Genomic DNA, 23,047 nt, shown 5'->3' with positions numbered 1-23,047 from the left:
CATTCCTCTGCTATATACAGGGTCGCTAAGAGTTGGAATCAATGCAACAGCACCACCAACAAAAATGTAACAAAATACGTTTGATTGTACGCTGAAAACTAGAAAATACTGCTGAAAGAGATTAAAGAAGCTTTAAATTAATAGGGAGATATGCTCATAGACAGGAGAATCAATATTATTAGCACGTCAGTTCTTCCCAAATTGTTCTAATTTAGTGCAATCTCAAAATCCCTGCATTCTGTTTGCTAGAAATTGATAAACTATCCTAAAGTATATACGGACATACAAATGACCTAAAATAGCCAAAACAGCACTGAGGAAGGACAATGGGGCAGCACTTGAATGAAGTGATTTTGAGACTTAATTGGCATCCACAGTAATCAAGGCAGTGTGATACTGGAGTAAGAATGGACACACAGATCAATGGAACACAATAAAAAAAATCCAGAAATAAATCCAATCACACACACCTAACAGAGTTTTGACAAAGATGCCAAGACAATTCAATGGGAGAAAGGCAGGCTGGAACAAGCGGAAATCCATAAGGAAAACAATGAACCTCTACTCTTACCTCACGCCATAAAGAACAGCAATTCATTTGAAATGTAACAAAGATCTAAAACTATAAGACTTCTAGAAGATAACACATGAGAAAATCTTTGTAACCTTGGGTTAAGCACCGATATTTTTTTAAGTAAGACCAAAAAAGGCATGAACTATGCAAAAGAAAAAAAATGGATAAATTGCATCAAAATTAAAAACTCTAGCTCTTCAAAAGACATTTTTAATAAAATTAAAAGGCAGGGCAAAGACTGGTAGAAAACATTTCAAAACACATCTCTAATAAAGAACTTGACACATAACATAAAGAACTCATATATAAAAAACTTTTAGATAATGAGCAATCGAATTAATAAATGGGCAAAAGATGTGAATGGACACATCACCAAAGAAAAGATAGAGATTAGCACTAATAAGCACAAGAAAAGATGCTCAACATCATTAATCATTAGGGAAATGGCAATTAAAGCCACAATAAGATACCACTATAGACCACTGCATTTGCTAAAATTAACAACACTGACAACACCAAATGTTGACAAGGATATAGAACGACTGGATCTCCCATAAACTGAAGGGAATGCAAAATGATATATCACTTTAGAAAAGTTTGGCAGTTTCTTATAATGATATTCATGTATTTACCATATGACAGCAATTCTGTTTTGAGGTATTTACCCAAAATAAATGAGAACATTTATCCGTTCAAAGACTTGTTCACAAATATTCATAGCACCTCTATTCATTGTAGCCAAAAACTGGAAAGGGCTGAAATGCCCATCACTTGGTGAATGGATAAACAAATTGTGCTTTATACATATAACGGAATACCACTCAACAATCACAAAACAATAACGACAACAACAAAGAACTACTGATGAAACCCAAGATCACCCTCAAAAGCATTATGCCGAGTGGAAAAAGGCAGACACAAAAGACTGCACAGGTTTGATTCCATTTGTAAGAAATTCTAGGAAAGGAAAACTATATTGACAGAAAGCCGATCACTGGTTGCCCGGCAAACACAGTGTGGGCGGAGAGACTGGCCGCTTAGTTCTCTTTTTCAGTTTCCCCGCGATCCTGAGGCAGAGCCTGCAACAGAGAATCCTTAGCAAACTTGAACTTTACTTACCGCAACAGTTCCTGGAAATTCTGCAAGTCCACCTGTGTCAGGGCTCCTCCTAGTGGAATTGCTGTGTTTCTTCGAAAGCCACTTGGTCCGGGAGTTCAGGTGGCCACTGCCCGCCTGGGGACATCTTCTCCGCCCTGCCCACCCACCTCGTCACCTGCCAGCGCCCTTGTTTACTTTGGCCGCCTCCCAAGCCATTTCTTGAATCGTTCCAATTTCTCTTTCCTTTTCCACTTCGATTCTGCCCCTTTAAAAAAAAAAATCAGTTTCGTTTCTCATTTAAACTGCCGGCTCCGCCCCCCAACAGCGCACTCGGAGCCGACGGCGGAGCGGGGACGCAGCAGGGCAGGCTGCGGTCCTCGACGCCGCGGCGCGCTCCGCGAGCTCCGGGTGCAGCGGGCGCGCTTCGGCCTCGGCCGTTTCCCGCTCTCTTCTTGCCTCGAGGCCGGCTGGAGCTCCTTCTCCTCCGAAGGTCCTGAGAGCAGAGGCGCGGCGGTGGAACCCGGGAAAGCGGCGATGGAGCGGGGGTCACGGAGGAGGTCGCGGGGCGGCGCGCGCTCGGCGCTCAGGCCGGCCGCCGCGTCCCGGCCCGCCGCATCCCGGCCCCCAGCGTCTCGGCCCCCAGCGTCCCGCTCCGCGGAGCCGCCGGGCGCGCAGCTCTGGCTGTTCCCCAGCGCCGCGGGCCTGCGCAGCGCGCTGCCCCGGAGGACCGAGGCGACGCGCCAGATGTGCTGCACGCGCGGGCGCCTGGCGGTGCTGGAGCGCGGCGGGGCCGGCGTCGCTGTCCACCAGCTGCCGGCGGGGAGCGACGGCGCCAGGAAGCCCAGTGAGTGGGGCCGGGCAGCGCCCGCTCCGTCCTTTCGCCTGGGCTGGGGATGTGAGGATGGGGGCTGGAGCTGGGGCCCGCACGGACGCTTCTCTCCAGAGGGGCCGGAGCTGTGGGTGTGCAGTCCTCCTCTAAACGGGAAGGAAGGCTCAGAGGGGACCCGAGGCCGCAGCAGTCCCCGGTGGCCGCAGAAACGCGCCGGGGGGCGATGGTTTTCGCGTTTGGCGCGTGCGGCATCCCTGAGCTCTCCTTTATCCCGGCTGCTGGTTGGCGCGGAGTTGGCGGGACGGCAGCGAGAAATCCATCGTCGGCTCCTCCGGTTGCCGCGCGGAGGGAGGCGGTGTCCAGGCAGCATCTTCATCTTAGCCAGTCTGCCTTTATCGTTGGTTTCTGTTCCCAGTCTGGTTTTTCACTTACTCCTTTTCAGAACATACCTGCTCCGATTTTGTGAGCCTTTGGAGAATAGAGTTATCTTGTTCTCAGTGATAATATCTTACATTTGCAAGCAGTTTAAACAAACAGTGCTTTCAGTTGCGCTTCTCCAAGGAGGTCATCTCCGTAGAGATTAGGTCAGGCACGGTGGCTCGGAACTTTTAGGTGGGGGAAAGCAAATGGCCACATTTTTAATCTTAAAAATTTTGCCCATCGGTTGAGTGAAGGAAATGATATTTTCCTAAAGTTGTTCGTTTTGCTTTTAACTTGAACGAAGTCGAGCATCTTTTCTTTTTTCGGTTGGTCATTTGGATTCCTTTGCGGTGAACTACCTGTTCATATCTTTGCCCGGCTTTTAAAGAATTGAATTATTAGTCTTTTTCTTATTTATTTGGAAGAGTTATTTGAATATTGAGTAAGAATAGCCCTTTGTCGGTCATATACGTTGTAATGTTCTTCCCAACGTGCCTTTAGTTGATGTTATTTTATAATCGGCTTCCGTTATCAATCTTTTCTTTTAAGGAGGTTTGTGGATTTTGTGTTGTTAGAAGGCTGTCCACACTCCAAGTTTTTTTTTTAATGTACTCATCTTTATAGTAGTTTTAAACTTTTATTTTTCAAGCGAATGCTTTTTTTTTTGAGGAAGATTAGCCCTGAGCTAACATCCGCCACCAATCCTCCTCTTTTTGCTGAAGAAGACTGGCCCTGAACTAACTTCTGTGCCCATCTTCCTCCACTTTATATGTGGGACGCCTGCCACAGCATGGCCTGGCCATCGGTGCCATGTCTGCGCCCAGGATCCGAACCGGTGAAACCCTGGGTCGTCAAAGCGGAGCGCGCGAACTTAACCACCGGCCATTTAAAGCTAAAATTTTTGATACCCTTGGAAATTATTTTGACCTAAGGAGTGGGGTAGGGATCTGGATTTATTTGTTTCTCCAGGTGGTTAGCCCCATGTCCCAATACCTTTTTTGAATAACTCTTCTTCTTTTCAACTGATTTGAAATGCTGAGTCTGTAAAAAACATTAGTCTGTTGGGCCATTTCTTCTTTATTACCCAACTGTTTTGGTTCTCCTAGCGTTTGTAGTATGAAGTGGCTTTTGCTTTGAGATTTTTACATGAATGGATGCTATTTCATTATAACTGAAAAGTGAAAGTCCCAAATCTAACCTACTTTAATTTTTGTGAACAAATTAAATGAGATAAAAGTAAATGGTAACTAGTGGACGAATTTAAATATGTTAACTTTTGGAAGGGGCTAAATATGCACTAATGCCAGTAAAAACTATTTTAACAGCATCTTCTTTAAAGTGATCCTCCAAACACAACTCTTCGTTTTAAGAATATAGGCCTTGGCTCCTGTAAGGAGCAGTCAGAAGGGGCTTGTTACTGTTATTTGTTCTGTTTTTGGAAAGAGTATATTTCAGAATACACAATGTATTTGCTCCTAAAATGAGCTTTGTTGCCCAAAAATTAAGTTATATTTTCTTACTGACTTTTTAATTTCGATTACTTCAAATTTAGTTTCTCTGTCTCAACTCAGTAAACATGAATCTAAAAGCAAATATTTAACTGGCTATTTTAAAAATATATTCAATATAAAACAAAGTATGAATCAATGGTTTCCCAAATTAAAAAAAAATCCATTGTCAAGACAATAGTCATTGCTAATTTGTCTGCTTTCCGGACTTGAATTTTCTTTAAAGAAAAGTTCATGTTAAATCAAAAGTTGTCTAGTTGAAATTTTCCTCCAGTTGTTTGAAGTGTATTGTATGAAATCAGTAATAATAGTGTGCAATCATCAGAGTGACGATAGCTGTCTGGTTGGATTTGCTCTGCAGAGTGCATTAAGTTAGGAAGAAAAATGAAGATCCATTCCATGGACCAAGGAGCAGAGCACTTGCTGGTTTTATCCTCAGATGGAAAACCATTTGAGTACAACTATAGCATAGAACATGCCAGGTAGGGAACTTTTTTCTTCTGTTAAAAATTATTTAAATTTTACTCAGAAGGCAATCATAATTTTTGTAGGAAAATGTAACATTATATGATTTTTGTCCTCTGCTTTATTTAGTGGCATCTTAAATAAACCATGGATTCTGAACTGACCAGTGAAATCCGTCAGTAAACTACAAAGCAGTTTATGTCTCCTAGGGCACGTGTCATGTGTTGCTTGGACATTTAAGGGAAATGCTTAGTTAGTCTGCCTAGCCCCAAGTTGGATTTTCACATTCATTAACTCATTGACCCTCATAATAATCCTACAAGTTAAATTTCCAGAAATAAAAGTTTTCAACCTAGAGAAAAAAATAATGTATTATCGTGGAATGATTTGTGAGACTTTTTCCTAGTAGATCATGTGAATTACAACTTATTTTCATCTTGTATTATTCCTGCATCATAAAATTATTGTTTGCAAAAGCGTCTTAGAATCGTCTTATGACAATTATATAATGCACATTATTCTCCTTTTAAACCTAAAAGGAAAACCTAAATATATGGTATTTTTTATAATTTTAGATGTAGTGAATGTGAAGCAGTAAATTAAAATTTTTTTCTTCTGCTTCGGTCCTTATTAAGTACAGTTAATAATTCTAACATCGATGTAGTGACTTTCATTATGGTGATCAACATAAAATATTTTTTTTCATCAGGTTTCAATGCGTTTTACAAGAAAAAAATATAATTCAGATCACATGTGGAGATTATCATTCTCTTGCACTTTCAAAAGGTACCTCTCTGGAATATTAATTGTTTTTTAGAGGGAGTAAATGTGTTTATCTGTAGAATGTGTGCTTCACTTTGTAACAGGACACAAATACGGTTTTGAATTTGATATGGCTCGGAACGCTGTAAGGTACAAAATGAGAGAGAATCCTGGGCCTGTAGGTCCAGCCAGGTTTCCATCATTACTGTTCCTACATTTTGTTCTGTCAGCTGACAAAACTGAAACCGTTTAGTAATGAGCTTGATGTCCTTTATACAAGAGAAAACAGTCCGTGGAGCGGGGAGTGGGTGCCTCACGAGCAGTGGAGCGCTCTTCCCACGGGTTTGGGCAGGAGTAGGTTCTCTAGAGCTTTAGAAGCGCAACCCGCAGACAGGGCATGGTTGGCTGGGGCGCATGGCTGATCTTCTATAGAAAGATCAAGGAACAAGGAAGTAAGTATAGAGCAAGTACACAAAGGAAGGAAGTATAGAGCCCGGAACTGTCCTGATGTCTGGGCATCAACGGCTGACTGGATGTACCTACTGCATTTCTGGTCCAGCAGAGCATTTATAGGGACTCGAAAGTTCTGTTTGCTGACATGGCACTCCGGGCAGCAGCGGCTCCGTTTTGGGCCTGGAAATTTATTTCAACAGTTCCATGTTTTTATTTTTTACATATGAAACATGAAAATATTCTGAATAATTAAAATCATTCTTTCTCGAATCAGGACCAGGCGTGGGCAACCTTTTTCCAGAACCTTCTTCCCTTTTCCTAGGGCTCTTCCACCTCCCATGGCAGGAGCTCAGGGTCTGCTTTTGTGGCCAGTTTGCAGGTCTCTGATGTGTTTTAACATTTTGAATTAGGGGATTCTCTCCAGCCCTTTATTATTTACTATTTCTTATCAGACACCATATTGGTGGTAAATGAAGCAGTGAATATGGATTATTTCCTGAAGAAATTTGACCATGGGAGGAATAATTAAGATAGGAGGGTGATAGAGGGAAATTCAGGGTCAAGGAAATTTTTTTTTTAATATATAGGAGAGACATAAACATAAATTGAATGGAAACTGGGATTCAGGGGAAATAAATAATCAACTCTTTGACCTGTACTGAAGGCTCTGTTGAGGTTTGAGAGTATGAACTAGTATTGAAAAAAAATTGGCCTGGTCATTTGACTTCATCCATTCATGAACAGATATTTCCTATTGAGTATCTACGATGTTTAGGTTATAAAGATGAAACAGACACACTGTGCCTTCATGAAGCCCTAGGGTCTAGTGATGTGGAGAAGGGGATGGGCAGGGTTTATTACTGGTAAATCATGATCTGGGAAGGATGAAAGTTGGGGAAGCAAGAAAGGAACTGATGATGCTCATCATTATATTCCTGGTGGCTGGTAGGCACATGATAATTATGTTTGAAGGAAAGGCTCTGCCTCCCACCAGATCCTGCACAGTCTTGCAAAGAGATGCTCAGTAAGCGTTAATTCTCTGATATATTTTTCCAGACTCCATTAGATATTGTCAACTCCATTAGATAATATCTAAGAACTTTTCTTGCAAACTCTGCTCCATATATTCAATTAATGGAAGAAGTTGCTGACTTTCAAGATACTGTGCTGCAATTTCAAATGTGCTTTTCAGTTGTTTATTTAGGATCTTCAGGCACATGTGGGGGGTGGGAGGAGGCAGCAGTAGTTTTAGCTTTTATTTTCCTAGATGTAGAATGTTTCTGTTTTTCATGGGCTCCTCCTGTGGGTTTTTAAAAATAAGAATTTGTTGAATTTGATTATAATATGTTCAAATAGCTTCATTCTACCTGTCTTTGTTTGGGCTGCTAGGAAAAAAAGCCACAGACTGGGTGGCTTAAACAGCAGAAATTTCTTTTACACAGTTCTGCCGGCTGAAAGTCCAGCTCAGGGTGCTGGCAGATTTAGTGTCTGGTGAGGGCCCGTCCTCTTACATGGCGGAGAGGGCAAGAGAGCTCTCTGGGGTCTCTTATAAGAGCGCTAGTTGAATTCATGAGGGCTTCACCCTCATGATCTTACTTAATTCTAATCACCTCCCAAAGGCCCCACCTCCTAATGCATCACACTAAGGGTTAGGATTTCAACATATGAATCTGGGGGGGGTAGGGCGACACAAACATTCAATCCATAACATTACCCTTTGAGGTAGGAGATAAGGAAGTATAATAAAAGAGATTCTTCTGTGTTTTTCTGACTCGGTCTATGGAATAGAGTCCTGTCAGTTTGAATGGGAGAGATTGTGATATTATACTATGGCTAGCATATGCAATGCCCTTAGGGTAATGTCTGCTGCTTGTTAAACTTAATAAGAGAGCATTCTCTTTGGTTATGTCAAGGTGGTGAGCTTTTTGCCTGGGGACAGAACACATACGGCCAGCTCGGAGTTGGAAGAACATTTGCATCAACCCCCACCCCGCAGATTGTGGAGCACCTCTCAGGAGTCCCCTTGGTTCAGATTTCTGCCGGAGAAGCCCACAGCATGGCCTTATCCATGTCCAGAAACGTTTACTCGTGGGGAAGAAATGATTGCGGACAGCTAGGCCTGGGCCACACCAACAGTATGGAAACATATTTTCAAATTGATATTATCAACAAATATATTTGTTAGATATGAGGTGAATTTAACACAGACCTCCCTGTGAAAGGAGGTTCAGATCCTTGCTTTGCTTTGCACTGTTCTTCCTGGTTCTGTCTGTCTTCAGGGCGGAATCAGTATGAGAGACGTGCAGAGTGTGGAAGAGGGTGCTGTAAATGAGACACGTGGCAGGGCTGAGTGGGAAAAGGGAAAACCACGTTAGACTGCCGCTGTTCGAGTTAACTAACTGCAGGGCCTTACCGAGTCACTTAACTTTTCTCTAGGCTTTATTTTCTTTTTCTGTGAAGTGATGAATTTGGATGAAATGATCTCCAAGGTGCCAGTGCACTTAAATGTATATTAATATAATTATACATATTATGACGAAAGGAAACTGAAATTCTGTTTCAAAACACACATATCCTAATCTTACTCTATAAGGTATTAATTACATCTGTACATACACACACATGAACAAACATGTAATTCCCATTATTGCACTACGTCCACAAAGCAGATGGCAAGATTTCTCACGATCCCAGACACCTTATTAGAGTCTTCAGGGGTGGCAGACTCCGCTGCTTTGCCTGCTGTGGTGATACACACATTACCCCTGGACTCCTGGTCAAGCGCTGCGTTTCTCCCCAACATGGTCCAGTGCTGACTACTCAGGAGGACCCATAAGTCAGTGTTAGAAAAATATTTAAAGGCAGGAAAGGAGTAAAGGACACTTAACCTATTTTTGCTGAATCTCCAAGTGCTTTGACGAGAAAATAATCGTGAAGGAGGTAGGAGAAGGAGAGTGAGGCAGGGATACTGTAGTAGAGAATTTAAAACAAACAATCTTTATGTTCATTAAAAGGATAATTCTAGATGGGAGTTGGAAATATCAGATAAGTCAGGTTAAAAAGAGAACGGGCTCTGGGAAGCGGCCTGACGCTCTCTCAGGAGGGTGCCCCCAAGTGTGGCCCTTTGACCCCTGCCTCACCGCCCCCTTTAGGCCTACATAGAAAGTGTCCAGCCTTTCTTGTCAGCACGTGTTGGGACTGTTATTGCTGGGCTGAGAGAAGGAGTCCCGGTTTTGACCAGCAGCACGGACTCCGGTGTGAAGCCCAGCAGCTCCTTTTGGTCGCTTCAGCTGCTCTTTCCCTTGCACAGATAAAGATTCTCCTTCCCTTATTGAAGCACTGGACAATCAGGAAGTTGAATTTCTCGCTTGTGGTGGCTCTCACACTGCGCTGCTCACAAAGGTGGGTGTACCTTGTCTCTTCTTGACTGTAATTCTGGAAGAACTCTTTGCAGCGGGGAAAGCGCTAGAACATGGTGTGGGCAGTCATTGTTTCTGAGAGAAGAAAAGTCGTCACTTCCCGTATGCAGGACTGTCCTCCTGAGAATCTGGGGGCTTTGCTTTGCTGGGGTTTTTATTAATTATTCACTGATGCCTTTGCCTCGGTGAATGTTACTTCTGTATCGTGTTTCTTTAGAATCTGACATGAAATTCCCTTTCCTTAGGATGGGCTGGTGTTTACTTTTGGTGCTGGAAAATGTGGGCAACTCGGTCACAATTCAACACAGAATGAGTTAACACCCTGTTTGGTGACTGAGCTTGTTGGAAAGAGAGTGACCCAGATAGCATGTGGAAGGTAAGTGTCGATGAAAATTGATAAAATCAGTACAATATATCTACATAGGTAGTTTAATAAAATTGCCATCAGTTTTTGATTGGGATGAAAGTATCAAACATTTTCAAATAGATGAAAATGCTTAATTTACGTTATTAGATAATCATAATAAATATTTTAGTATAGATATTTGTTGTCCTTGACTTTTTTTAAATGAACAAATATAATTCATTTTCTGGTGCCCCTTTATTGAAATACCTTTATAACTGTTCAAAGGCACTTTTATCTTTAAGAAAAATAAGTCAACATTTATTTGGGAAAAAATAAACACAAATCACAAAGGATTCATTGATGTAATCACTCTTTCTCATAACCCCTCAGGGGGTCAGCATACCTTGTTACCATAGTTCTCTGAGAGTGACCACAGTAAGGTATAAGACAAAGTCAGTGGTAGTTTGAGTGGAATATTCGGAGAAGTTTGATTTTCAAAGCTCTTTTTTTTTTTTTAAACTAAAGCAGAAGAACTTGCTCAAACTCCTTGGTTTACTTAATTATTTTCTTCGTTGAACATCAGATTCATCAGTACGTTTCTCTGTCTTGGTGGGGTTAAGGAATATTTTCAGCCAGGGACACTTATTCTTTTGGGTAATTGTTTCCTCACTAAAAATAAGCAAATTCAGACTCTATCTGAATATTTGGCTCATTTGTTTGTTTACTAAAACCTTTACTATAAAAAACTGGTTATGTGCTTTCAGTCTGTAGATATGTTCTCTTATGATCTTGGAGTAAAATTACATAAATGGATATTATTAGGTAGACCAGATTATTAGGATGGTATGATTCTCTGCGTTCCATGTCTCTCTGTTAACTGAAGAAACATCACTGCTGTGGATTTTTCATAGCACACATTCCTCTGAGCGGCATGCGTTACAAGAGGAGTTGTCACGTTAGTTAGATAGGTCTTAATGCAAACCAGGACAGTACCCCTAATAACACAGGAGAATTCCCTGGAAAGGCCCACAGAACTCACTAAAAGCTGTCATACTTGCGGTCACGTTTATTACAAGAAGAGGATACAAATCAGAACTGTTAAAGAAGGAGACACATAGGCCAGAGTCTGGGAGGGGTCCCTACAAGGAGCTTCTGGTGTCCACTCCCCTTGGAACCGTGGAAGGTGTTACCTCCTCCTGGCCCAAAACATGACAATGCCTAGAGTATTGCCAACCAGGGAAGCTCACCTCAGTCCAAAGGGGTTTCACAGTTAGGCATGGCCTACGTGAATCATGGCCCACACGGTTGAACTCAGCCTCCAGCCTCTTCCTCCCTGTACGTTGGGCTTACACACAGCCAGAGGGGCTCTCTGTGAGCCACCTGGGTATGCTATTAGGTGTGGTCTCGGGCCCACCATGAATAACACAGCTCTGCTATCACTTGGGAGATTCTAAGAGTTAAGAGGTTACCTCCCAGGACCTGAGGACAAAGTCTGGACCTCTGTTTGAGCAAGGCCAGGTTCTTTACTTACACCTCTGTGTAGTGGGAGAGACCATCCAGCAAGTGGGTCAGAAAATCAGTGTGACAGAGGTCTTTGGGACATAAAGTGGGAGCTCAGAGAGGATCACCTAATTCTGTCCTCCAGGATGGGGAGAGAAAGGACTAAGAGATGGTTTCCAAGAGGTGGTGGCTCTCAAGCCAAGGCTTGAAAAGGGAGAAGACAAGGGGAGATGCTCGTTGCTGCCAAAGGGACCTCCATTTGCCAGGGGGATCCTCATGGCCTTGGGCAGACTTAGGGCTTCCAGAATCTTCTCAGCCACATATTAATAATTGTTTAGTTTCCAGATGGCTAATTTCATCCACTGGGAGTTGGTTAACTAGTTTCACTCACTGGGTAACGTAAGTTCAGCAGTTTACCCTGTTGGTGCATATGCTCATCATTGCGGATAATTGAGAATTGACTCTGTGCTTTTATTTCATAGGCGGCACACACTTGCCTATGTTTCTGATTTGGGGAAGGTCTTTTCTTTTGGTTCTGGAGAAGGAGGACAACTGGGGAATGGTGCAACACATCATCAGCTGATACCACTTCCCATGAAATTGCCATCAAATGAAGAACTCAAATTTGGTAAATTCTGTAGGAGCACAGGATTTGGGATAAACACCTTTGTCAAGAAACTGATTTTTCTGTGTGTAAGGTGGCAAGAAAAGAAATGTATGACTATGAAGGGAGTTTCTTTAAACATGGGTTTCATTTTTTCACTTGTAAACAGTTTAAAATATCCAATCTAACTTTATCAAGTCAGAATAGCCATTAGTTTTCTCTTGCCCCATCAGATTAAGATTAATGTGGACTTAAAGTGACACAACATAAAATAGACTGTGGATTCAGAGGCATGTGCAGCTCTGATTCCAGTTTTCAGGAGGTTCGTTCATTCCACAGTGAAGGGTTTTCCTGCCTGGTTAAATTGACTCAACCATGTAAAACCCTCAGAATGATGAGCAGCTGACATGCTGGGCGCTGTAACTGCGCTTGACACTTAGGTGTTTATCTCGCCAATCCTTAAACAGTTCTGGGAGATGTGTACTCCCAGGCCCATTTTACTGGAGGGTACAGAGCCTGGGGAGCGACGGGTTAGCCGTTTCTCACGGCCGGTGAGTGGTTTGGCTAGATTTGAACTGTGCCCTGCGTGACCTCAGAGCTCCTACTATGGAAGGGCCTCGGGGCACTTTGGTTACTCGCTTTTGAAAGCTTAGTGGTGACCTAAATCACCAAAATTCTCTCAGTTTTTCAGGGAAATGAACAACAGAGTTATTTCCTTAAGCAGTTTCATGTATTATATTTGACTTCTTGTAGCCACTTACATGGACTTGAAGTACTTATTTACATTGTTCACAGCCAACAGTCATTGGTTAAATCTTCAGTTGTAGAACATGGTTTTTACTAATAGAAGCCAAATTAAATCAGGGAACAGTTTACTAATGAAATATTTGTTTGACTGTTTTATATATAGTCGTGCATCACTTAACGACACGGATACGTTCTGAGAAATGCATCATTGGGCAGTTTCATTGTGTGCACATCATAGAATGTACTCACACAAACCTAGATGGTACAGCCTGCTACACACCTAGGCTATATGGTACTAATCTTCTGGGACCACTGTTGTATATGTGGTCTGTCATTGACTGAAACGTCATTATGCGGCACATGACTATAAGCATTTATATATTATATGTCTGTTAAACTGATGCCACATGTCAACTTTGCAGATCACCTGTCTTTGCCAACTAGACTTTACCTTGAAGTAGATACATCTCTCTGCTTTATGGGTAGGAGATGTGCTGAGCCTTTGTGTATCAGAAAGATAAAAGGACTAAGTTTAAGAAAAATCTGAAATTATTTAAATCGAGTGTGTATGTTTGCACCAAATGACTTTCTAAACTGTTGCTTTTTGTGTATCTCTTCCAGAAAGCCACACCTCAGAAAAGGAGTTAATAATGATTGCCGGAGGGAATCAAAGCATTTTACTCTGGATAGAGAAAGAGGTAAAAATAGATCTCTAGAGGTTCTGTAAGTTGGTATTTTAAGCAAAACAAGGAGTTCCAGAATCTAGGTTTGGTGAATTCCAAAATCATCAGGTTACTAGGCTGACTTTTGGGAAACAGCTAGACATTATTGATTCTTTATTGTCTAAACTACATAAATATTTACCCACAAAAATCAGCGGATTTGTCCCTGGCGAATGTTGATCAGCATGATGTCCTTAGACTCTGCTTAGCTTTTGGGAGGCCTCCTGCCAGTGGCATTTGGTCAGTGTCCCAGCGAGCCAACAGGTTGACGTTCTAAAATGAGTCTGCCAGCCAGTACTGAAAAGACCTGAGGTTCGTAGGCTCATAGGTAATCAGGCCATAACCTCCTCATGCTACTTCACCAAGACAAACCAAGTTCCTCCCACTTCCACACCCAGCGCACAAGACCGTCTGGCGTTCAGTGGAATCCAGTCATGCCTGTGTTAAGTGTTGGGCACTCAGAGAAATTTGCTTTGGATCCAAGTCCCTGTGGACAAGAAATTGGCCACCAGGCAAATGATTGATTACTCCTTGGTAGAATCTCACCTTATGATTTCCCAGAGCTATATTGGCCATATTTCAAAATCAATATTACCCTCTGTCCATAGAATGTTCCTAAAAGTTGGACACCTATTTCTGTTGTGTTTAAATTACTGTGTTTTACTTTTTTGTTTGCTTACAGAATCCTTATGTTAATCTGAGGAGGAAAATTCCTACACTGAATGAAGGGACTGTAAAGAGATGGATTGCTGATGTGGGTACTAAAAAGTGGCAAAATACAAAAAGGTACACCCCACATGTCTGACTGTCTGCTTATATAGCTCTCAAAAGTAAGGTTTCCCCAACTGGTTCTGCACAATACAGAGGCGTAAGATTTTGTGGCCACTAGTGGTCCATTAGAACATTTGTGGTCCATTACTGGTCCATCAGAGAACTCTAGAGAAACAGAACTGATGGGGTGTGTGTGTGTGTGTGTGTGTGTGTGTGTAGAGAGAGAGAGAGGGTTATTTTAAGGAATTGGCCCATGTTTTTAAGGAATTGGCTGGCAAGCACAAAATCTGTAAGGCAGGCCAACAGGCTGGAGACCCAGGGGAGAGCTGATAATGCAGCTTGAGTTCCAAGGCAGTCTGGAGGGAGAATTCCCTCTTCCTCAGGGGATGTTAGCCTTTTTCTCTTAAGGCTTTCAACTGATTGTTTGAGCCCACCCACGTTATGAAAGGTAATCTACTTACTCAAAATCTACTGACTTAAATATTCACCTCATCTAAAAAAATACCTTCACAGCAACATCTGGATTGGTGTTTGCCCATATATTTGGGTACTGTGGCCTAGCCAAGTTAACACATAAAATTAACCATCACGACTAGCATATAAACTCCATGCGGGCAGCTTTCTTTACTGCAGGACTTCTCTGGGCCTTTAATGTGTTTGTGACTCTCTGAGCAGGAAAGATAATCTTCAGTTTCCTAACCCTGTTTGACCTTTGAACCACTTGTTTGTGGACCTGCTATTCACAGCTGAACAGCCTGGGCAACCTTGATCTAAACAATAGAACTCCTACCATCTGTAAAGAGTATGCTCATTTTTATAGACATCTCCTCATAGAGATATTTTTAGATATGGCTTTCTAATTCTCGAAAGTAATTGTACAAAATAGTTGCATCATAATTTGCAGAGCATAAACGATCAAGAGCTACTTGTGCGATTACTTCTAAGATGGAACTGAGCATACCTTCCTTCCCATTCCCACTATTTAGTTTCTGGTAATTTTTTTGTTTCCACTTCAGTGACACTGAAATAAATAGGGTTTGGAAAGCTGGGTGGGTTGAGAGTGTTTTATTTGTCCAAGAAAATATTGACCCGAGGTCAAGCCTTTTCCTCTTTCCCTGTGGCTTCTCTGAGTACATCTTTTTGTTTCCTATATTTGCCACTCAGATTTTGAGATTTAGCAAATGGAATAAATCTTTAGATGCCCAAGGCAGTAAGCAAACAAATCGGAGACAGAGGGAGAAGTCTGCAGGACAATTCTAAGACGTTTTCTTTATCGTGTCTCACGCTATGTGGAGGCACACTCTGTGATTTGTTTTAACCACCATCTTATTCCTCATGTAGGGAAATCAAAGAGATATTTTCATCTCCCGCTTGTCTGACTGGAAGTTTTTTAAGAGAAAGGTAATATTTATAAGATATATAATAAATTTAAAATTCTATTAACTCTTAAATAAAAGTTAAATAACTATTAACAGCATGGTGACTATAGGTAATAATACTGTATTGTATATTTGAAACTTGCTAAGAGAGTAGATCTTAAAAGTTCTCATCACAAGAAAAAATTTGTAATTATGTGTAGTGTGGCTGATAACTAGACTTACTCTGGTGATCACTTTGCAGTATATGCAAATATTGATTTATGATGTTGTACTCCTGAGACTGATAGAATGTTGTATGTCAGTTTATCTCAATAAAACAATACTGTGAAAGATTGTGAAGAAAATGATTTGAGGGTAAAATAATTAGCTATATCTTTATCTCTTTTCAAAAATTACTTTTTTTACAAAAGCAAGTATGTGCTCACTGTAGAAAATGTCAAAAATACAGACATGCAACAGAAAGAAAATGAAAATCACCCATAATCCACCACTTAAGAGTAATCTAGCATTTATGTATAAATCTTTTTTCTAGGTAAAAGTATTCTTTTTCAAAAAGTCGGATTATATTGTTTTACACATTGCTTTACACTTAATATATTTGTCCGTTTTCCATTTTCCTCAGTATTTTTCTATAACATCATTTTAATGGCTGCATGGAATTCCATGGGAAGGACCTACCTTAATTTATTTAATCATTTCCTTCTTGTAAGATAGTAAAGTTTCTTTGGATTTTTAAATATTATGAAAGAACAAGTTTGCATTTCTTTTCCTAAATATTTGTATAATATTTATTTATTTAAAAGAATTTTTGCTATTTTCAAACAATAGACACTTTAATATATAAAGTATGTATTATTTTACAAAGAATGTGTCTATTTTTTTTATTTTCCTCTTCGTAAATGCTTTTATTTATTTTATTTTTTTATTTTTTGTTGTGGTCATAATAGCTTATAACATAGTGAGATTTCAGTTGTGGATTATTGTTTGTCATACACCACATAAGTATGCCCCTTCACCCCTTGTGCCCACCCTCCACCCCCTTCTCCCAGTAACCACTAATTTATTCTCTTTGTTTGTAAGTTTGTTTATATTCCACATATGAGTGAAATCATATGGTGTTTGTCTTTCTGTGTCTGGCTTATTTCGCTTAACATGATACCCTCAAGGTTCATCCATGTGGTTGGTTGCGAATGGGACGATTTTGTCTTTTTTATGGCTGAATAGTATTCCGTTATATATAGCTGCACACCACAACTTCTTTATCCAATCATCTGTTGATGGGCACTTGGGTTGCTTCCACATCTTTGCTATTGTGAATAATGCTGCAATGAACATAGGGCTGCATAAGTATCTTTGAGTTATTCATTTCCAGTTCTTTGGGTAAATATCCAATAGTGAGGTAGCTGGGTCATATGGTATTTCTATTTTTAATTTTTTGAGAAATCTCCATACTGTTTTCCACAGTGGCTGCACCAGTTTGCATTCCCACCAGCAGTGGATGAGGGTTCCCTTTTCTCCAGAACTTCTCCAACAGTTGTTGTTTTTTGTCTTGGTGATTATAGCCATTCTAATGGGTGTAAGATGGTATCTAAGTGTGGTTTTGATTTGCATTTCCCTGATGATTAGTGATGTTGAGCATCTTTTCATGTGCCTATTGGCCCTCTGTATATCTTCTTTGGAAAAATGTCTGTTCGTATCTTTTGCCCACTTTTTGATTGAGTTGTTTGTTTTTTTGTAGTTCATTTGTGTGAGTTCTTTATTTTTATGGAGATTAACCCTTTATCGGATATATGATTTGCAAATATTTTCTCCCAGTTGGTGGGTTATTTTTTCATTTTGATCTTGGTTTCCTTTGCCTTCCTGAAGCTCTTTAGTCTGATGAAGTCCCACTTGTTTATATTTTCTTTTGTTTCCCTTGTCTGAGTAGACATGGTATGCAAAAAGATCCTTTTAAGTCTGATGTCAAAGCGTGTACTACCTATATTCTCTTCCAGAAGTTTTATGGTTTCAGGTCTTACCATCAAGTCTTTGGCCCATTTTGAGTCTATTTTTGTGCATGGGGAAAGATAATGGTCTACTTGTATTCTTTTGCATGTGGCTGTCCAGTTTTCCCAGCACTATTTATTGAAGAGGCTTTCCTTACTCCAGTGTATGTTCTTGGCTCGTTTGTCGAAGATTAGCTGTCCATATATGTGTGGTGGTATTGCTGGGCTTTCAGTTCTGTTGCATTGATCTGTGTGTCTGTTCTTGTACCAGTACCAGGCAGTTTAGATTACTATAGCTTTGTAATATATTTTGAAGTCAGGGATTGCAATGCCACCAGCTTTGTTTTTGTTTTTCAGTTTTGCTTTGGCTGCTCAGGGTCTTTTGTTGCCCCATATGAATTTTAAGATTCTTTGTTCTGTTTGTGAGAAGAATGTCATTGGGATTCTGATTGGGATTGCATTGAATCTGTAGATTGCTTTAGGTAGTATGGACATTTTAACCATGTTTATTCTTCCAATCTATGTCCATGGAATATCTTTCCATTTCTTTATGTCATTATCAGTTTCTTTCAGTAATGTCTTATAGTTTTCTTTGTATAGGTCTTTCACCTCCTTGGTTAAATTTATTCCTAGATATTTTATTCTTTTTGTTGCAATTGTGAATGGATTGTGTTCATGAGTTCTTGTTCTGTTAGTTCATTATTTAAGTATAGAAATGCTACTGATTTTTGTAAGTTGACTTTGCACCCTGAAACTTTGCTGTAGTTGTTGATTATTTCTAATAGTTTTCCAATGGATTCTTTAGGGTTTTCTATATATAAAATCATGCCATCTGCAAACAGCAAGAGTTTCACTTCTTCGGTGCCTATTTGGATTCCTTTTCTTTCTTTTTCTTACCTAATTGCTTTGGCCAAAACCTCTAGTACTGTGTTGAATAAGAGTGGTGAGAGTGGACACCCTTGTCTTGTTCCTGTTCTCAGAGGGATGGCTTTCAGTTTTTCCCCATTGAATATGATGTTGGCAGTGGGTTTGTCATATATGGACTTTATCATCTTGAGGTACTTTCCTTCTATACCCATTTTGTTGAGAGTTTTTATCATGAATGGATGTTAGATATTGTCAAATGCTTTTTCTGCACCTATGGAGATTATCATGTGGTTTTTGTTCCTCATTTTGTTAATGTGGTGAATCACATTGATGGATTTGCAGATGTTGAACCATCCTTGTGTTCCTGGTATGAATCCCACTTGATCATGGTGTATGATCTTTTTAATGTATTGTTGTATTCAGTTTGCCAATATTTTGTTGAGGATTTTTGCATATATGTTCATCAGCTATATTGGCCTGTAATTTTCTTTCTTTGTGTTGTCTTTATCTGGCTTTGGTATCAGGGTAATGTTGGCCTTGTAGAATGTGTTAGGAACATTGCCATCTTCCTCAGTTTTTTGGAATAGTTTGAGAAGAATGGGTAATAAGTCTTCTCTGAATGTTTGGTAGAATTCTCCTGAGAAGCCATCTGGTCCTGGACTTTTATTTTGGGGGAGGTTTTTGATAATTATTTCAATCTCTTTGCTTGTGATTGGTCTGTTCAGAGTCTCTATTTCTTCTTGATTCCGTCTTGGGAGGTTGTAAGAGTCTAAGAATTTGTCCATTTCTTTTAGATTGTCCAGTTGGTTGGCATATAGAATGTGTCTATTTTTAGATAATGAATATTTTCAGTTCAGTATAAACATAAATCATGGGTTAAGATACTTACACATTTCATTAGTAATTATCTATTGGAATACTAAAAATTTACTGCACTGAAGCCCCCTTTTTTGGTCTCCACTTTCAGTTCATGTAACTGGAAGAAATGGTCATTTTTTTCAGGAACAGGAAAACCTTTACCTTTTTCTGTAGCTATTTTTTAAATTTATTTTTATTTTTTAAAGAACTTGCCTTTTTATTTATTTATTTATTTTTTTGGTGAGGAAGATTGGCCCTGAGCTAATATCTGTTGCCAATCTTCCTCTTTTTTCCTCCCAAAGCATCAATATATAGTTGTACATCCTAGTTGTACGTCACTCTAGCTCTTCTATGTGGGACGCCACCACAGCATGGCTTGATGAGTGGTGCATAGATCTGCACCCAGGCTCTGAAGTGGTGAATGAACCCCAGGCCACCAAAGCAGAGCGTGTGAACTTAACCACTCGGCCACAGGGCCAGCCGCTGTAGCTATTATTTTTGCTGGAAAATAAATATTTATTGATCACTCATTTAAGATAAGACAATATCTGAGTTAAAGTCTCATAGTGTATATATTGTTAATGCAGCCTTGATAATTTTTGGCATTTTAGAAATAGTCATATGTTGTCAACTACTTTTTCAATTGTATTAATATTTAGCCAAATTATTGTGGTTATTATAAAGTTGAGGAAAAAATAATTTTATTGAAATAAAGCAAGCTCTAGAAGCAACTTTTCATCTGGATAGATAATCTAATAAAATATTTAATTTTGAAATGTCCTTATTCAATTACTTATCCATCTATTTTTTTTTATCTTGCTTCCACAGAATAACTGCAGAAACGATGTCTGTTCATTTGAACGTAAATAAAGCAAGAGACACCTTTAAGGAGTTAACCCAAAAGGACTGGATTACCAACATGGTGGTATTCTTTAGATTGTTATTTGGAAAAAGAAAATACACTGAAACATTTTTTCTAAGAACTCAAAATTTCAGGAGAAGCATTTGTTTTGAGAGATTCTTTGAGACCCTGTAGCATATCTAGATGAAGTCAAACTCAGATAGCTTGCAAGAGTTTGCCAGCATAGAGCAAAATGGTGGCATAGTAGTTGTATATGTCACAGATAGTTTAAATGGTTCATCTGTACACACACGCACACACACGTGCACACTCTCCTAGAGGGAAGATTTTCGACTCAGGGCTTTAGGGAGATGACAAACGGATTTGTTGAAATTGATACAGTAGAATAAGAACAACATTTTATTTGCAATTATTTTAAACATAAGTATGGAAATGAGAGCACTTTTTCTCCTATAACATCCCTCTCACCAAGGACTGCCTGGATTCTTGCTCTCTGTTTCATTGCACTTTCTCTTCTCTAGGTTCTAGAATGTTCTTGTTTTGGGGGGATTGTTGCTTCTTTGTTTCAACACTATTATTACTATTTGTAGGTTTCCCACTTACAGATGCTCCAAACAAGCTTCCTTTATTTAGTTTTTCTTGTTGCAGCCTTTGTTAATTTATTTCCCTGTTCTGTTGTACTGGTTGATCCAGGGGTGGTTCTTTCTACGTTCTTCTCTCAGTCTGTTTCTTTCTGGGTCTCACTCTGGTTCCTTTTTCTTTCTCCTTCACTTTTCTTCTCTTTGCCTGCCCCTCCCCTCTCCTCTCCTCCTCTCTCCTTCTCTCTCCTCTTTCCCTCTCTTATCATTTGATCTTTCCCTCTGTTCCTCTCTCTCTCATTCTCTTTCCCTTTCAATCTTGTTCTCGTCTCTCTCTGTCCCTCCTCTGAGCTCCCTCGCGTGCTCTGCTCCTCTGTCTGCCATAATCACTATTCTTTATACTTAGCTGCAAGTTCTCTCTCACACACTACTTTCTCTCAAGAGAAGATGGAAGGTTCAATTCTGTTAACTTTGGCAGAACCACAGCCCAATTAGAGGTCTGAGGTAAAATAGATTCCAATTATGCACCTTTATCAGTGCTCTGCAGCACTCAGTGGAAAGAGCACCAAAAATAGAAGGCCATTTCTGCATCTGTGAAGGGAAGAGTTTGGACCACTGTTACATCCGCTGTCTTCCCTAACACCTGGCTTAGAACATAGTGGGTGTAAAATAGATATTTTTGGATGAATGGATTCAGTCATTACTGGGGCAGTGGATGGTCAGCTCTACTTAAATACTCAAAACGAGGTGCCCTGGGGAAGTAGGAGTTTAGCAGGTTGCTGTGTGTCCTGGCAGTCAGGACAGTGTGCCCCGAGGCACAGTGTATGAAACAATGTAAGTGGCTTGAGAGTCTTGCAGTAGTTTTAAAGGATTGGGAGTGAGACAGGAGGTTGGGGATGTGGCTGATGAAGAGCAAAGAGGTGGGAGGGCTGTGTGCTATTGAGATGTGTCAGAGTAGAGCTGTTGGCTCTGTGTAGCTCCAAAGACGGAACCCCGTCTAGGAGCACAGGATAGTGTTTTGATATAAAAATAGATAATTATAAGAATTTGTACATTTAGAGATATCATTTAGCTAATATCCCATAATTTAGTGATTAAGAGTTTGGGCTTTGGAGTCAGAAAGATCCAGGAGAGATTCCCACTTAGCTGTGGGACCTTGAGCAAGTTGATTTCTCTGAAGTACAGATTTCTCATCTAAAATGGGGTTAATGTCATCTATGGTACAGAAAAACTACAAGGATTAAAACTACAAGGATTAACTACAAGGATAAATATATGTGAATCACTTAGCACAGTACCTGACAAATAAGTACTCCGTAAATACTGGCTTATCTTCTTGGTGGATTTTTAAGCAAATTATCTCTATTAACTGAGCACACACAACAAATCTCAGAATTGCATTTGCATTTCTCCTGAACACTTGCATTCTGAATTGGGGAAACTATAAGGAGATGGGAAGGGCTAGAAACTAGAGTTTGTGGTGGCTTTTGTGATGGAACAGGTGGTCTTAGAAGTTAACAGGAAACCATGCTGGTTTTTGTTGGGCTTGTTGCTTTTCGTTTGGTTTGGGTTTTTATTTTTGTTTTGCTTTTTTGGGTTTTGACACATTCTCTCTCTTTAAAAGCAATGAGATGTGATAGTGGAACCAGAGGGTAGACTGTAGTACTCATTATTGGAGGGCTGAGTCCACCTTTTCACCCAGCCTAACTCTTACACATGTGATTTCTTGTTGATCTCCTTCATGCACCCCAACAATTGAGTGGGGACAACACATCACATATCTACACGTATCTGGTATTTGGGAGACCAGGTGAGATGGGATGTAATGTGGGTTTTAGAAAGACTAAATGATTATTCCAGTTTCATGGTGGGATGAAACTCCAAGTTCTACACTTTATCTTATTACAACAGATTGCACCCAGTTCCTGCTGTGTTGTAATTGTCTTTTCCCTGATCCTTTTTGACCGCAGATAACCACATGTCTCAGGGATAATCTGATCAAAAATCTTCCATTTCATTCTCCACACCGAGAAGCTTTAGAAGTTTTTTTCCTTCTCCCAGAATGTCCTGTGATGCATGATTACAACAACTGGGAGAGCCTAGTTGTTCCATTTGCAGAGGCAATTTGTAAAATGGGCAACCAATCTCTAGGGGTTCTAGGTAAGATTGATGATTTACATTTGAGAATATTTTACCATCCTCTTAATGGAAAGACATGCCTGGTAAAGTTACTGCAAGACTGAGGTGGATAATTGTAAACACATTCATGTTTTTTAGTTCATATTCTTAGCATGTTCTAA

The 23,047-nt window shown here is 40.2% G+C and overlaps 1 protein-coding gene and 1 long non-coding RNA gene across 6 annotated transcripts in view; one reads left to right on the top strand and one right to left on the bottom strand.

Moving 5' to 3' along the window:
- LOC106831957 (uncharacterized) overlaps nucleotides 1-1,833 on the bottom strand; it is a 35,302-nt gene extending 33,469 nt beyond the window's left edge. For all 3 annotated transcript variants that reach the window (XR_001398274.3, XR_011502144.1, XR_011502143.1), the window contains exon 1: nucleotides 1,694-1,833. This is a non-coding gene — a long non-coding RNA (uncharacterized lncRNA). The remainder of the gene's footprint in view (nucleotides 1-1,693) is intronic.
- HERC5 (HECT and RLD domain containing E3 ubiquitin protein ligase 5) overlaps nucleotides 1,722-23,047 on the top strand; it is a 45,241-nt gene continuing 23,915 nt past the window's right edge. The window contains exons 1-12 of one of the 3 annotated variants that reach the window (XM_014842457.3): nucleotides 1,722-2,516; nucleotides 4,791-4,911; nucleotides 5,604-5,680; nucleotides 8,023-8,244; nucleotides 9,420-9,511; nucleotides 9,774-9,904; nucleotides 11,857-12,002; nucleotides 13,347-13,423; nucleotides 14,130-14,233; nucleotides 15,560-15,619; nucleotides 20,136-20,229; nucleotides 22,718-22,907. In XM_014842457.3, the coding sequence (XP_014697943.3) occupies nucleotides 2,207-2,516; nucleotides 4,791-4,911; nucleotides 5,604-5,680; nucleotides 8,023-8,244; nucleotides 9,420-9,511; nucleotides 9,774-9,904; nucleotides 11,857-12,002; nucleotides 13,347-13,423; nucleotides 14,130-14,233; nucleotides 15,560-15,619; nucleotides 20,136-20,229; nucleotides 22,718-22,907 (1,624 nt within the window). In that variant the 5' untranslated portion in view covers nucleotides 1,722-2,206. The remainder of the gene's footprint in view (nucleotides 2,517-4,790; nucleotides 4,912-5,603; nucleotides 5,681-8,022; nucleotides 8,245-9,419; nucleotides 9,512-9,773; nucleotides 9,905-11,856; nucleotides 12,003-13,346; nucleotides 13,424-14,129; nucleotides 14,234-15,559; nucleotides 15,620-20,135; nucleotides 20,230-22,717; nucleotides 22,908-23,047) is intronic. The other 2 variants (XM_070505376.1, XM_070505375.1) reach the window with 2 other exon arrangements.

This window comes from Equus asinus, chromosome 3 (genome assembly GCF_041296235.1).
Source record: "Equus asinus isolate D_3611 breed Donkey chromosome 3, EquAss-T2T_v2, whole genome shotgun sequence".
Taxonomy (NCBI): domain Eukaryota; kingdom Metazoa; phylum Chordata; class Mammalia; order Perissodactyla; family Equidae; genus Equus; species Equus asinus.
The sequence above is the reverse complement of the archived record's forward strand: the minus strand, read 5'-3'. Positions and strand labels throughout refer to the sequence as shown.